At 43.7% G+C, this 16,563-nt stretch overlaps 1 protein-coding gene across 2 annotated transcripts in view; it reads left to right on the plus strand.

Moving 5' to 3' along the window:
- Positions 1 to 16,563, plus strand: part of ARHGAP31 (Rho GTPase activating protein 31) — a 57,247-nt gene that overhangs the window by 32,288 nt on the left and 8,396 nt on the right. For both annotated transcript variants that reach the window (XR_795304.4, XM_010719268.4), the window contains exons 2-11: positions 432 to 534; positions 1,034 to 1,178; positions 6,183 to 6,265; positions 6,963 to 7,070; positions 8,658 to 8,803; positions 9,934 to 10,132; positions 11,833 to 11,957; positions 14,327 to 14,386; positions 15,196 to 15,822; positions 16,133 to 16,437. Coding sequence is in view for 1 of the 2 variants with exons in the window: in XM_010719268.4 (XP_010717570.2) it covers positions 432 to 534; positions 1,034 to 1,178; positions 6,183 to 6,265; positions 6,963 to 7,070; positions 8,658 to 8,803; positions 9,934 to 10,132; positions 11,833 to 11,957; positions 14,327 to 14,386; positions 15,196 to 15,822; positions 16,133 to 16,437 (1,901 nt within the window). In the remaining variant the exon portion in view is untranslated. The remainder of the gene's footprint in view (positions 1 to 431; positions 535 to 1,033; positions 1,179 to 6,182; positions 6,266 to 6,962; positions 7,071 to 8,657; positions 8,804 to 9,933; positions 10,133 to 11,832; positions 11,958 to 14,326; positions 14,387 to 15,195; positions 15,823 to 16,132; positions 16,438 to 16,563) is intronic.

The following is a 16,563-nucleotide window of genomic DNA, read 5'->3' on the forward strand; positions in this document are numbered from 1 at the left end:
CGAGAGCCTCTGCTAAGTGTTTAATAGAACTGTCTCCTCTGAGGTGACTTATGGAAGCTCTCGGTATGTATTCACTAGGGATCACAAAATAATAGGGGCTGGAAGGGACCTCTGAAGATCATCTGGTCCAACCCTCTGCTAAAGCAGGTTGCCTACAACAGGAAAGCATCCAGGCAGCTTTTTAATATCTCCAGAGAAGGAGATTCCACAACTTTTCTGGGCAGCTTGTTCCAGTGCTCTGTTACCCTCAAATTAAAGAAGTTTTTTTTCAAGTTCAGATGGAACTTCTTGTGTTCCAGTTTGTGCCTGTTTTGCCCCTCATCCGGTTGCTGGGCACAACTGAGAAGAGCCTGGCTTCATCCTCTTCTTTAGATATTTGTAAGTATTGATAAGGTCTGCTCTCAGTCTCTTGCTTGCTTTTCCTCTCCTAGTCCCCTATGTGCTGAAGAGCTGTGCGGAGTTTATTGAGACTCATGGCATCGTGGATGGGATCTATCGCCTCTCAGGAGTGACATCCAACATTCAAAAGCTGAGGTAAGGTTTGAATGCTGGAGGGATTCAGTGACATTGTTCTGCATCTTTGTGTTGTTAGTCCCTCAGGCACATACTGGGGTCAACAGAGCTCTGCACTGATGCAGAAGGGAAATGGTGTCCAAAGTTGGTAACAGGGAAACACAGCATTACAGGGATATAATACACGACAAAGAAAAAAGCCTCCCTTTTACATCTGTTAATGGGAAAGGCCTGGAGGGTCTCAGCACAAATGCTGAGTTGTTCTCTCTCACTTTAAAACAAAGCAATCTCTTTATATCAGTTTGGAGGCCCCTCGTGGAACTGTGCTAGGGAAACCAGAGACTAGTCAAAGTCTTGAGGCCTGGTCCCAGAAGCCAATCTGGCCCAAGCAGTGGATAATAGAGACGTCTTTGCTTTTCAGTTTGTTTCATCCTCTAGCTGCGAAAAAATTATGCAGAGTGGAGTTTTGACATGGTACAGCTCTTACTCATCTACACTGCTTGCCTCCATGTTGTTTCAGACAAGAGTTTGTTTCTGACCAATGCCCAGACCTGACACGGGAAGTTTACCTCCAGGACATCCACTGTGTGGGGTCACTCTGCAAGCTGTACTTCAGGGAGCTGCCCAACCCTCTGCTCACTTATGAGCTCTACAAGAAATTCACGGTGAGACCCCTTTTTGCCCTCACTCCTAACCAGCAGCATGGACATGCCGCAGGTTCCCCTGTGACAGCTGTTTGGGTTTCAACTCCAATGTCCTGGTTTCTGGTGCGTGCATCTGTATAAACACTTCTCAGTGCTCTTCCCTTCTCATATTGTGCTGTCTCTCTTTCACTGTCCTTGCTTCTTCCCCCCACTGCATGTTTCTGTGTATTTATTTTTCTCATTTTCTCTGTAGTTTCCTTCCTTTTGTTCATTTTTTCCCCACTGCATTTCTTCCCCACTGTTACTCTTTCTTCCCACTATGCATCTCCTCCCAGAACTCCTAATTCTTTTTCTTTTCCTCATTACTGTCCATCACTGGAAGCCCCTTGGGTCACCTGGTGCTTGTGATCATAATTATTAGGAAGTGATTTCCTCTTTCCTGTCCCTCCCACAGTCCTTGACACCTGAACAAACGGATTGCTCAACCCACATGTAATGTACCAACTTTTCTGCATCTGTAGCATTTCTTCAGAGTTTGTCAGAGAGCAAATGACAACACATTATGCCAGCTATGACATATCAAATCCATCATGCTCATGTTGTAAATACAGACAGCAGAGGGAAGTGGCAGCTGGCCAAACAGAAATCTCCAACCTTGTTTAAAGGGATTGTAATTCAAAGAGTAGTAAGTCAAACAGCCATAGATTATACGTGGATACAGCAGGAGACTGCAGGGAGCTGAGAAATTAGACCACAAAACCTGAATTTTTAAGAGAGTTGGCTAATTTTGGTGACAGACAATATTTTATTAAAAGATGGCACAGCAGGTTACACTTGTCATTAAGGTTGCCTGGTTCTTACCCTTCTAAATCCATTTTCAGTTATTTGTGACACCTACAAATATAAATCCAGTCATTCAGGCTGAAATCGTCTGCACTAGAGGTGTGGATTTTCAGCTACAAGCATTCGCCATCTTCTTCAAACAACTGCTACGGGGGGATGGGAAGGATTGTTTTTTCAGTGTTAGAAACATCCGTCCTTTGTTAAGAATTTCTATCATCCTACTCTTCCTATTTTCTGGGCGGTGGAAGGGACAAACATTGCCAAAAATGTCGGATGTTACAGAGAAGACATTTTGTTGACAAAATCATGTTTAAGCAACTTTAGCTTCAAGTACTGCTATCTGGATTTTCTCTACCCTAAGTCAAGCACTTGGAAACAGCACTGCACAGGACGCACCGAGAGAGACCCACAGGGTCCACACAAGAAGACATTCTTTAAACACTCCTTGTGCAAAAGGTCAGGGAAGTCAGGTAGATGCCAGGGACTATAACTGAGCTGAGGAACACCAATTTACTAGTCTTGCTATGCTGCTTGACAGACAACAGTGCTAGGTGTCCTGCTATTTGGATGCCAATTTTTAAGTAAGACTTGGCTGCGTTTTGAGGTGGTGGACAGTAAAACCTAAGTCAAAGCAGATCTGAAAAACTGTTCTATACTCTCAGGATATAGAGATCCTTAGTATGTAAGACAGGCTCTCCAAAATGGAGACAGTAAGAATGAATAGGACCTTGAAAATACAGAGTATTACTCACTCATTCATAGTAACTGATGAGCCTCATTCTTGCTGGAGATACTTGGCTAGTGTCTTTCTGGCTATCACTGCTGATTTATGAAAGAAAAGCACTATAAAGGAAACATGAAGATTCAGATGGAAACCTTTTTTAGGAAAGAATGTTTGCTGAAAAACACAGTTTTGAGCTGATGACTTGCAGATTTTGGTTAGATACATTTGGTAAATAGTTTTACTCAAAAACAAAAGGGAAAACACTTCTGTAACTATCCAAATGTTTTTTTTACAAATACTTTCTAAAGGAAATGTTTCAACATTAAATCAACACGCCCAACTCTCAAATAAAGCATATTTCAGAAAAGGGGTTAAACAGCCTCAAATTTAAATGAAGTTTTCTTTCACTTTTAGTTGAGTATGATGCTTGGTCAGCATTGAACAACTGTCTGTTAAAAACTCGTGCCAGCTCCCCAAAACGTTATCACTTTGAATGGACATAAAAGTGATTTTTTTAAACTCTAGCTTCTTAGTTTGTCCTCTCCAGCACAAGATCCATTATTCACATAATTCTACTCAGAACAGATTTATAATGGGTAACCCAGCTGACAGGAAACACAGTCAGATACAGGGAGGAAAGAAATAAAAAAGACCAAATCCCCAAGGAGCAGAAAAACCGCTATCGGAGCGTGCATGTGCGTGGGATGTCTGAGCAGGGAATGGTGGCAGCTGTGCCTAAGCAGAAGAACGCTGGTAGGAGTAAAGGATGCATGCTAATCCCAGCCTGTCTGACTCACTTGGAGCTGCCTCTGAGATGGGATAGGCTCCACTTTGAGTCACCGGAGTGATTCAGACATTTACAGCTAAGGAAAGTCAAATTCTTAATGACTAGAGAGGGTTTGGCCTTTTGGTCATCAGTCATAGATGTAGCATCACAGTCACGACCTCAGTGGCTACCAACCTTTGCAGAACAGTGCCCTCCCACACTCATTAGTTTGCCATCTAGTATTCTGGTGATATGTACTTGTATTATGGGATAGATAAGTTGACTTTGCTTGGCTTGTTCCAACCTGAGCATAGAGACTGATGATCCCTCATGAAAAATCAACTGTAGAAAGCCAAACCTACCTTTTCTGATCGCTATTCCACTTGTTAATAAGGACTTGTGAACTGTGTATTCTAGAAAAAACAATGGAGTAACAAAAAATCCAAGATTTTTAGTTGCTTTAGATACCTTCTGCCATCCTCAGAGTGCTTTTATACTGCTTGAAAGATTAAAATATAGAAGGCAGTAATTAATGGCATGATTAATGGAAATATAATAAATGGAGTTATTGGTTCTTTCTTGAATTCTGTGTTCTGCTGTTCTAATCCTGAGCTTGGAGAGTGCCTTGCATTTCAAAGGCACAACAAATATGGGTCAGAAATGTGGCTTGGAATCTGAATGGGTCACAAACTCAGAAAGTCTGATATTCATATGCTGTCTAAGCATTAGGTCTTTGAGACCTGGAAGTTAAATGTAGGGATGAAAATCAGCATTGGGGGAAAAATACTGTGTAATAGTCCAGTTGAAATATAATATTTAAGATGCACCAGTTATAGTTTATATTCCTTGCAGCCTTGTGCAAAGATCACGAGAGTGCTTGCCGTTAGATTTTGCGGGGTTATAGTAGTAAGTTTTTTTTTCTTCTTTCTTTTCTTACTTTTTGAAGTGGAAGGTCTGCCCCTAATCACTCTGATTAGTCTCATGCCTCGGAGAGGATCTTTCACTTGGTGCCTCCTCCATTCCAAGGCATCGTATCATCAGAATAATCAGAAAAACGGGAGGAAAATTAGCATCATTTTCTCAAAGTTCAGAATAGTCTTGTTTCCTGCTTGTAGTTGGAAATGAAGCTTATAGCCAGTTCAGAAGGGCTTGTCCTTTGCAGTTCAGATATTTTGCAATTGCAGGTGACCTGGCACACTGCTACTATGGATCGCTCTCCTACGCAGAGATTCGATTCATGCCATGTGTGCAGCTGCCTGTGGGGACATGGCAGGTCATGGAAGAGTTGTAGTAGTGATGGCAGCGTGGTGACACAGCCCATTTGTGACACTGAAAGGCTTGATTCCCAGCCTCCTAAAGATGTTGATGTTTGGACATTTATGTGAGTGTGGGCTTGTGGCTAGGATAAGTATTTGGCCCTCTGCTGTAGAAAGGAGTAAATTCTAGCACAAGGAGTTAAGCTATCTTTAATTTAGGTAGAAGTAGTACATCCACATCTCATGTATACCAAGCTTGTGAGTACACGCATTTTTCTTTGCCGTGATACCAATGAGAAAATATGGCTATAGGGCATAGATCTGAATTCCAAGTCTTAGGGAGTAAAACGAATTCCTGTTCATCTCTGACCTTCAATCTAGCAAGAATTGACTTGGTTGCACATAAGAGGTGGTCTGCAGGGAAGCAGACGGTGACCTGAATAGGAATAGCAGCTTGGTTACCGTGGATGTTGTTGTGGCAAGGACAAGAAGATATTTCTGCAATTGTGCCTAATAATTTCAGGTTCATGATGTTAAGGCAAAACTTCTGCTGGCAGCATAGCTCCCTACATCTTTCTTTCAACTCAATCCAAACCCCAGTGGCAGCAGTGTAGGCAAGGGGTTCCCATCACGCATTGTTTGAAGTTGCTGCTGATTTGCCCTCCCCCAACAGAAAAATTGAAAAGTAGTAGCTGAACAGATGAGTACCAATGCAGTATACTCCTAGAAATGAAGACAAAAATTATCATGCCTCTTCTGGCTCTTGCTCCGTAGCCACTTGATCAAGACCAAGTTGTATAACCTTCATTCTAACTAATCTAGTCTAACCTTGAGTATAAGAATACATTAACCTACCTGGACTGTGATTTTACTTCTCTCATCATAAAAGATGCAAACTCATGCATACTCCTTCTAGCTATCTTTAAATGTCAGATGAAAAATTGCTTATTTTTATGAATATAAAACATGCAGATCCAAGCTGTTTTCATAACATAGGACCTGAAAGACCTATTATTTTTCAACATGGTTTTGGGTAAGAGGGATTCACTATTTTTCATTTCATTATTTTCATCTCTCTTTTCCCTTCATTTCTACTTCACCCATTAACACACAAATTTAAAAAAAGGAAAAAAAAAAAAAAGAAAAGAAAAAGAGACAACAAACATAATTTCTAATTGAAGCTCTCAGTTTTCAAACCCCAACTCTCCTCAAAACATTGACCATCCTGTCCCAGGGTTTGGGGAAGGCATACCAAGATTTCTGCAGCAGATTTCTGCTGTGCTGGGAACACAAAGCAGTGTCTTCTACCACTAGCTCTGCAAGGTAACAAGAGATCATTCCCTCAGAGACAGGCTGTCTCATGTAACACTCCTTATCCCTCTTCCTTTTCCCCTGAGCACACTGACAGGGTGGACTATTTCCTTTTATCTCCACAGGAAGCAGTATCACGCTTTCCCGAGGATGAGCAGTTGGCACGGATACAAAATGTCATCCAGGAGCTACCACCATCACATTACAGGTAGAAACATATCCACCAAGTCTCTGGGGAACAAGATGGTGGCCCTCAGCATTAGGAAATACTGATTGAAACAGCAACAGAGTTAATTTCCAGAAGTTAATTCCCAAAAGCTGACTCACTGTTTCCAAATCTGACAACAATTAATCTGGCATTTAAATGCCATCCAGGAAGTTGTTATTAAATAGACTCTCTCTGTCTCAGTCTATCCTCCTCTTTCTTGGGTACAAACACCATGGCATCCTTAGACAGTGTCCTGGGCGTGGTGAGAAGCAGATAATCTGCTGTAGGTACTTGAGCTAAGCCATCAGCCTTTTCAGGACCTTCCCTTTCTCCCATCCAGATGCCATTTTCCTTGCACTCATTATGCTGAGGATTGTTTAGTTCGTGTTTAATTCTTGGCCACTCAGAGCAAGGTTGATCAGGCATTCACGCTACCCCATGCAAACCCTGGTTCTATAAATCCTCTCGTATGAGACCTGTTGGGTCACAGCAAACACTGTCCTCCTTGAGGAAGGGACAACCCTGAGGTCACCGACTGAGTGTGAGGCCTGCTGTCTCAGTAGACAAGTATTGGTCATCTGAGTTGAAGGGAGGAGGCATAGTAGGCTGTACTGTACTAACAGCTTAGAGGTGACATTACTATGTGCATGCTGAGGGATCTGACACTTTTTTCTCCGTTTGTGTGAACCCACTGTAGAACACTGGAATACCTGATCAAGCACCTGACTCACCTGGCCTCCTTCAGCAGCATGACCAACATGCACACCAGAAACCTGGCCTTGGTGTGGGCTCCCAATCTCCTCAGGTATGGTAGAATCCTCTCAGCCAGAGCACTATGTTAAGCAGCAGCGTGTGTGCCTGGAAACCCATCCACTGAGAGAAATGAAAAAGCAGGAAAAAGACAGAACAACTAAAGGGAACATCAGAGCAAAACAAGTAGCTTTTAAAAAGAGAAAGAGTTCTTTCAGGTTGAATAATCTGAGGTTTTACTGCCATCATCCAAGGAAAGTTGTGGTTTTGCTTTTTTCAAAAATAAAGCTGTTATTTGTAAGTTGAGTACATTGATTTAAAAATGAGGAGTTAGCTCATCACTGTGGAACGGAAATGACATTTCCAATGGTGCCAGTACTTCTGCAGTGGTGTGGTGTGAGACATCAGTGCTTGGAAGACAAGGAGACAGAGCAACAATATCACAGTCCTGTGTCCAGCACTGCTTGAGTATAAGTGAAATAAGATTGGTAGACATAACTGGCAGCTAGCAGTGTATTGCAAGACCACCAGATAATTTTGTTTGCTTTGCCTGGCACTCTGCTGGAAAGAGGCCCAGATAAGATGCAGGCAGATGTTTGGCTGATATGCTGTAGAGCTGAGAAAAACAAGAAAATGTATCACCTGAAAAATTTATATTGAAATATTTTATATCTTGGTGAAGTTGCCCTCTCCATTCATCCCAAACCCATGTGTTCAGAGGATGGAGCTATGCAGGATGAGTCCAGGACTGCTGCAGGGCAAGCAGAAGGGACACTGCAAGAGTTACAGGCAAATCACAAAAAAGACAGAGCAGCTTCTGAAAAGGAATCAAATGTTGACTCTACTGAACATCAAAAAGTGAGAACATCACAACTGAGATGTTTTCATTCCAGCATCTGTCCTTGTCAAAAATCTGAAGTCTGTTTCCTTCTGCAATCTATTTTAAGTGCAAGTCTCAAGGAGAATAGGAAAGGGAAAGCAATGCAACTGCAGTCTCTTTACATGGTTATCATGTTGGCAATGCCCCAAGCTATTATCTAACACACCACTCATTAACTTTACAAAGGATCCATTGCCCAGTGATTATTTCTTCAGCAACACTTTGGCATGTCAAGATAAGGAATGTTTCTTTGCTGAGAGCAAGAATGAGAGTGAGGGGGCAGTGAAGAGCCTATTGGGACACATAGCAGAGTGTTGTCAAAACTTACATGGGGTTGACATGAACAAGCTTCTGAGAGATTTCACTCAAATCTTCCTTGGAGAGATGATTGAAGTATTGCATAAGGGGTCAGGAAGTAGTCCTTGAAGGCTCCTGTGTTATCTTTCAGACTCATCTTTGAATGTGCTAAAAGAGAACCGAAGTTGGGAGAAAGCAGTTTGAAAATCAGTTTTATCTTCTATTGAAAGACAAAAAGGGAAAATAGCATGGAGAGGAAAGAAAATAAGAGAAATGAGAGGGAAAATGGAAAAGGATTTTGAACAGAGTGAAAAGGCAGAAAAGAGCCTGGTAAGGAAAGGAAGGATGCAGCAAGAGCAAGCAAAACATCCTTGTTCCAAGTCTTTCAGGCAGAAAGCCAGTCTCTCCTTCTCAGAGGTCACATGTGGTAATACTGGCTACTAGTATACCTCTTTCTCTATGCAGGTCAAAGGAGATAGAGGCTGTTGGCTGCAATGGAGATGCAGCTTTCCTGGAAGTGCGAGTCCAGCAGTTGGTGATTGAGTTCATTCTGAACCACGTGGATCAAATCTTCAGCAACAGCAGAAAAGCCAGCTCTGCTGAGAGCATTGGTAACCACCTCCTTGCATCATCCCACATATCACTTGCCCTGTTTTCCAGCTCTAACTGTATTTACTGTACACTAGTATTTCAAAATCATCAAGGTTACCATGCTTATGCACTCTCCTGAACAAACCTTGATCCCAGTTCCTCACTAACCTAGTCCTCCTCACCCCATCTCCAGCGTTTCATTTTTAGACACTAGCTTCTTTCAGTGTGCTCCTTGTTTGCCCCACAGCTCATATTTTGCATGATCCCATCTGGTTTAACCCTTTCTGCAAAAGGAAGACTGATTAACTTCTTAATCTGGGCCAAGATTTTCTCTCTAAGACCATCAGCCATACTTTCAATAATGCAGAAGGCAAGTAATTGAGGGACTGCGTCCTTACTGCAGCCAGTTAGCAAATTCTAAGGCTTCTGGATGTACTGCAGGTTCTCTCCATAGCCACGAAATGCATTATGTCAATTACAAATAGAGGGAAGTTCTTTACTGGGAGAGTGGTGAGGTGCTGGAACAGGCTGCCCAGAGAGGTTGTGGATGCCCCATTCCTGGAGGTGTTCAAGGCCAGGTTGGATGGCACCCTGGGCAACCTGGTCTGGTATTAAATGGAGAGGTTAGTGGCCCTTCCTATGGCAGGGGGGTTGAAGATTCATGGTCCTTGAAACCCCTTTCAACCAGGGCCATTCTGTGATTCCGCGATTCTGCATCAGAAAGGTATAGTAGTGCTGGGTTTTAGAAAGCCCCCTTTCCTAGAACAAGACATGGAGGAGGATGTGGAAGTGAGGAAGAATTAGGCACCAGGCATGGACTGGAGACTCAACTGCTCCAAAATCTTGGGAAGAAGGAGAGAGGGGAACATGTGTAACCTGGTGCTTCTCAGGGACATTTCTTTCTCACCAAAATATCTACAGCATATGTGTAACACAGCCTTTGACTGGCAAGTGTGGCCCCTGCTGGTAATGCACTCAGATGAATAAGGTTGCTGGGGAGATAGAAGGCTTATCTGACAAAAGCCTCTCTCTCTGCACGTGCCTCTCCTTTCCCCTCTCCAGAGGAGCTGTCCCAGTGAAATAAAGACATGAAGCTCTTGCTCTCATCTCTTCTCACCCCACAGCTGGAATGTACTTTTTTTCTTTGCAGAGAATGCACCAGTTGTGAAAAATCTGACTCACCCGTCCACCTCCCTGCCAATGAAGCTGGTGAGCCTGGAAGAAGCACAGGCTCGGAGTTTGTCAGCCTCCCACCCTGCCCGGAAGGAGAGGAGAGAAAACAGCTTGCCTGAGATTGTCCCTGTAATGGGGTCCTTTTTCCACACAGTTGTTGACCTCCCTGACAGCAAGTAAGTGCTAAGAGGGATGTAAAGTGTGAACAAAAAGAGCAGGTTCCCAAGCATGATTAGGAATGAAACTTCTCTTAGAGTGACAGCCCCACACCTGCACATACAAATGGAGAGAAAATTGCATACTCTTCTCAAGTGGCAGAGTTGAGAAGCGTTTCATCTGCTGGGTTCATAGCTTCACTAGTCCACCTCCCTCCACGAGAGCAGAACCTCCTGCAGGAGGAATTAATTGTCTCTGCATCCTCAAGTGAGCACAAGGTTTGGCTAAAAGTGGGCTGGGCATATAGCAGGCCAGGACACTGCTCTGCTATGAGTTCCACCTGCTGGTGACTGGTTCATAGCACTCCAGGTGGCACTGACCTGTGTAGCTTCATTCTTCCCTGCATTCCTCTGCACTCATGGCCAAGCAACAAGGAAAAATTTCTCTTCTAGCCCCAGGAGATATTTACACACTGCCATAAATACTGAGAAGAGTCCCATTTCAGCTGACGTTGCTGCAGTTGTTGGTACTGGTGCCCAACCTAATTATTTATCTATTGGTCTATCTATCAGTTGATATATGGCTACTCAGCTGCCTTGTTCTGAGAGATTATAGCCCCTGCAGCAGGAGACTCATTAATCTGCTGACCCATAAAGCACTGTAGCAAAAATATTTCTTCACACTTGATATATTAAAGGAAAAATGAGCCATCTAAGAGAATACTGGCAAGAGGATAACCAATTTAAAACAAAAGGGTGTATTGCCCCTTTACAGCGTGTTTTCTTTTCTCACTTAAAGAGAACAGTCCTATTACTAGGATGCTAATTGTCTTTGTGCTCTTCTGAGTATTGTTCTGAAAGAAAAGCAGAACTGTAGAGGTAGAAAACCATATTGGGGAACAAATCAGAAAGGTAAAATGGTTCTTGCTCTTGAAGATTGAAGGAAGAATCAGGATAGGTTTGTGAAGGAACTAACAGCTAAACTAAACAATGTTCACAGCAGAAAACTGGCTTCGGGATCAGCAGCTTCTTTCATTTTAAAACTGGGATTTCCAAGGAGACACAGGGAACTGGCATTCCACTTCATCTGACATTTACAAGAAATTGATTTAATTCCCTTAAGCTTTCTCATTTCAGTTATTACGTTATACCAGCATATGATCAACACTTATGATTAAATTCAGATTGGCTTGACAAGCATTAATAGCCACTTGTATTATGGGATCCTTTTATTTTTGCAAATCCATAAAAGCTATAACTTTAAAGGATAGCTCTATGCACCACAGAATAGTACATGTTCCATCAGTTCAGGCTGGAATTTATCTTGCATTCTGTCATTAAAATCTGTCTAAAAGACGATTTTTCTTTACTGTGTTGCAAGACACTTTCAGCCTTGGAAACCTCTCCTTTCTGGAGACACACATGGTTCATCACTCAGTCAATCACAGTTGCTGTAGAATGATGCCAGAGTCACCTCTGTGAAGACTTGGCTTAGGTATCTTTCCATCCATGACACAGTTAAATCAGCAATCACATGCAGAAAAGGGAGAATTATTTATGTAGCTATCTGTGCTTTGCATGCACTAGAATTAAAAGAGGTGAGAGGAAAAAAGGGGTAGCGTTGAGTAGAGCAAGCTCAGAGGCTTTTATGGGATACTAAAAAGATAAAAGTCTCTGAGGTTAGGTAATTTCCTGAGCTGTTTTTTTTTTTCTTTTTCCAGGAGAAAATTATCTACCAAGTCCAAGAAATGGAAGTCGATATTTAACTTGGGCCGTTCTGGCTCAGAATCAAAATCTAAGCTGAGTCGAAATGGGAGTGTCTTTGTAAGGGCACAGAAGTTATCTGGTAAGAAAACAGTTCACTCTTTCTCTCCACAGCTTCTCTCTTGGCACTGATAGCAAGGGGAAACCTGTACCCACACGACACTAATGCCATTAGGTTTCAGTCTAATGGAGTCATTTTTTTTTCCTTGTTTCATGGACATCTTATTTTCGCGTGATGGCAAGAAGCACCCTAAAGGATGATATGCCTGGCAGCTACAGCAAATATTCCATCTTGGTATGTGATAAACAGGCTCCCATTGCCCAGCTGTCAAGCCTAGGGGCTAAGAAGTGCTAAGCAGCATATTGGCTTGGATTAGCCCACTCCAACCCAGCCAAACCCTTACATTCCTTACACAGCACTGGTGAATAGTTGTCCTTCCAGACTGTCCGTCCACCAAAAGGCACTAAATAACCAACTGTGTTCAGTGCCTTCACAAAAAAGAAGGAGTTTCTATGCCTCCTGTATCTCTGCACTTTGAGTGAATGGATTACTTTTGTAGCATTGACAAGAGAGAAGATGTCTTTCCTCCTGGCTGTAATCCCAAGTTCTAGCCCCTCCCGAGCTTCAATATCTTAAGTGCTGTGGTTCCTAGAAAATTACCTGGGAGTGTAAATTCTAAGCATTAAGAAATGATGACTCAAGTTCTAAAAACCATGAAGATAACTTTAAAATAATAATTATTTTTGAAAGAAATCATAGCCTATTTTTACCTAATTTTATAAAGAAGTGTTTTGGGCACATATCTCCTAGATTTTGCTTAGGTTATTTTTTTTACCTATCCTCAAAATTGGGAATTATTGTAAGGAAGATGAAGGTGTGAATTCATAATCTCATGAATCCAGGAGCTGGTGTTTAGAGGAATGCTACCAAACACTGCAAGATTTACAATAGTTAATGTTGACAACATTACCTACCATCATATATAAGTGAGAAAGTCTTTAGATCAAATACAAGTGTGAAGCCAAATTCTGGATCCAGTCTTTTGGATCCCTGCCTTCCCTGTGTTTTGCATGTACAGATGGCCTCACATAGGGTGCCCACTGCAGAACTTGAAATAGCTCTACATCCTATTTTGATCATGGGATCACTTTCTCACTTTGATAAGGAATACTCTGTCCCAAAATAGCGCTAGCTCAAGGATGCCCAGGAATGTTTGGAGCCCAGTGATTTTGGGGGCTGAGCCTTTTTTCAAGCACAATACTGAATGACAGGAGGCTGTATATTTTCATCAGCAGTTGAACAGAAATGCTGAAGCATGTAGAGATTTAAGCACGGCAGTAGTGCAATAAAGCAACGCTTTAGCGCTGCCATGTTGTATTTTCATGCACTCTCTGCTTACAGCATAATGCGGGGGAAACACATGAACTTGCTGTTGAAACTCAGCACATGCTTTCCCATACTTTGTGTCTATACACAAGTCACATAAAATCTGAGCTCTGCTGTTTGAATTCTGTTCCTCTGGGAATGCAGCACCAGTGCTCAAGACATCGTGCCACATGAATGAGAAAGGTAGCCAGGATTCCATACAAATGGGAAAGGTAGCTGGAGTTTCTCCTCTACTCATGTGAAAGTCAGTCCCAGAAGCCTTAATTAAATAAACAAATGAAGTCCAATAAGCCCTCTCACTTTCTCCCTTACCTACTTTGTGCACTATTGTAAATAGCAAAGTTTGCTCCCAGATGTTTTCCAGAGCTCCACGGATCCTTTTTGGGTTGCCAGAAACTTGCTGTTCTTGCCAGATACTTTCCTCTCCACCTCCCCTTTCAGAGCAGTAGCGATCACATGTCTCTGAAACCTCTCAGGAACAGATGTGTAGAGCGTTTGGTGACAAATGGCAGATCATGTCTGGATAAGTAAGTCCAGTGAGAATGACCAAGGAATAAGTTTCTTAATACTCTCATGAATTTCCTTCAGTGCCTACTGAAGAATGGGTATGTTCATGCCAGCAAAAGTCTGGGAGTGGAACACAAAAATAACTGAACATTTGCTATGAGGAATGAGAGGTGGGAAGGCATTTATGCCAGTTTAGTTAAAAAGTCCCCACAGGCAATAGCGTGGTGTGACTGGGGAGGGCAGTGGTGCATGATGGCTTTGGGGACGTCAAACTGCTATGCAGTGGAGATGGTGTTGACTGGCTGGGTTAAGTACTGCTCTCCATATGCATAGCAGGTGCAAAGCTGTTGTTAGCACTAGCAGATCCCCAGCTGTGTGGACAAGTGTTGCGGGTAGTAAACCGCATGGTGTACATACAGAGGGGGAATGCTTGGAAATGGAAAATAACTTTGATGTCTGTCTGGCATGCCCGTCTATGTGCAGCCTTTGTTCTTTATGGGCTGAAGCCTGCAAAGCCGTGGGATCTGAAGCCTGTTTCTAAAACTCATTTTCCACAGAAAAAGCAACTATTCGTCCCGCGAAGAGCATGGACTCACTTTGTTCCCTGCCTGTGGAAGGTGAGACATCAACAGTCTATGCTGTAAGGGTGAAGGGTGGCACCTCTGCACTCTCACCTCTCTCCCCATGCCTGCATGTGGTCTGCGTCTTTCCTTATTTCACTGTGCTGTGCATCTTTATGTGCTCATGCTGCTGACATGCGTCCTCACCCTTCTGTGCATGCATTTTTAACCTTCAACTGTGCACCTGACAGTTATCACTGTACCTAACTATGTCTTTACTAGAAGTGAGATTGCCTTGATTTTGTTCTTGGTTGCTTTGGTGGACACAAAGTTCCCTTTTATAAGGAAAAATAAATATAAAGGAATTAAAAATGCTTGTAACAAACCAATAGAGCTCTGAGCTCTGTGGGCAATGCATGCTAGCTGTAGAATTGGCTGCATTTTATTGAAAGATGCCTCTAATAAAAATCCTAGAAGATTTCCAGAGGAGGACATCCTATTCAGTCCTACCTGCTCAGTGTGAAGGAGGCCACAGGTCTGGAGCCTGGAAGTTGTTTGGTGCCTCTGATCCCTCATCCCTCTCATCCCTCTAGGGATATGTGGATGCTCATGAATCATAGAATCACAGAATCATAGAGTCATAGAATCATAGAACAGCTCAGGTTGGAAAAGAGCTGAAAGATCATCAAGTTCCAACTGCAACCCAACCATACTACCCTACCTCTAGCAACCCTCCACTAGATCATGTCCCTGAGCACCACATGAAGGGCAGAACCCATTCCTGGAGGGATGAAGGGGGGCTCCTCTCAGAGAAAGACTGATGCTAGTTGTTTGTTTCCCACTGACTGCCTCATATCCTCCTCTAGGGGAGGATGACAAGAGCAGATTCAAACGGACAGTGACTACTGGAGGGTTTTTTGTCCCGGTGATGAAAATTCGGACAGGAGGCACAGGCAGCTCATATGACCTCAGCAAGGAGAACGAGTGGGAGCGGGAAGGATCTGCCATGGGAGCCAAAGGAAACTCAGAGCTGAGTGGGGTAAAAACTCCCTGCCGGACATCGCAGGCCAAGTGCCCCCCCGAGCAGCTGAAAGTCTTCCGGGCAGCAGAAGATGCTGAAAACGAGCAGACGTCCCCCAAAGGTGGCCGCATGTTCTACACCTCTGAAACAGCTGCCAAATCAGGCTTTCCCACTAGTCTCTTTCCCTTGGAGGCCTCCCCTCGGCACCAGAGGAAAGCGCTGAACATCTCAGAGCCCTTCGCTGTCTCTGTCCCACTTCGGGTGTCTGCAGTTATCAGCACCAACAGCACCCCATGCCGTCTACCCACCCGGGACAAGCCTTCCCTCTCCAGCCTCGAGGAGCTGTCTTCCCTGGTGCCCGAGAGCCCCAGCCCCTCTACACTGGAAGGTGGAGTCCACATGAAGATGGAGCAGGCCGCAGAGAGGAAGGAGAAGTCACCTGGGCCTCTTCTGCCAATGGCAGCATCCAGAGGTAAAAGTGTGTGGGGTAGTGGAGCTAAAGCTTGGCTGTGGTGACATTCAACCTGCTCTCATGGCAGGGAAGAAACTAAGCTGTGCCAGGGCAGGCATAGGCAGTCACAGATTGACTTGGCCCGTACTGAAGTACTGGGGCTGGGTAGGTGGTTGTCCTCACAGCATCATCCTGTTCTGCCTGAAGGGATCTCTTCAGCTCTGTTTGTTCTTCTTGGGTCACAAGAGCACCGCTTTGTTTCAGGGAGCACTGCCAGATACATGCTTTTGGCTACAAGTAGTAACAAAGTTCATTTGTGTTTCTGATCCAGGTTCTCTCTCTGAGGAACTAGCAGTCGCCAGAAAACCGGAGACCTTAGAAATTGCACAGCCAGCAGCAGAAAATCAGGAGACGTTACATGGGCAGAGCAACAGCACAAGCAGCCTCCAGCAATCCTCAGAGCATTGTCCTACTGTGGAGCAAGCGCCAGCCTCAGACACTCATACAGGGCCACTCCCTGCAGTTAAGACAGAGCAAGAGAGGCTTGAGATGAAGACCAACTCCCCAGAAGTCAGTTGCAGCCAGCAGGAGATCCAGAAGGCTAAGCCAGAGGAAGGGTCCTGCGTAAAGGATGCGGTAAGGAAGAAGTCATAAGAAAAAAGTTGGGGAAAAATGTCATGGTGGTGACTGGGAAGCTGTTCACAGTTTCACTGTGTGCCCATAGTGCTGAAAACTTGGTCTATGATCTAGGCTAAGCAGCGT

Source organism: Meleagris gallopavo, chromosome 1 (genome assembly GCF_905368555.1).
Source record: "Meleagris gallopavo chromosome 1, MGAL_WU_HG_1.1, whole genome shotgun sequence".
Lineage (NCBI taxonomy): Eukaryota > Metazoa > Chordata > Aves > Galliformes > Phasianidae > Meleagris > Meleagris gallopavo.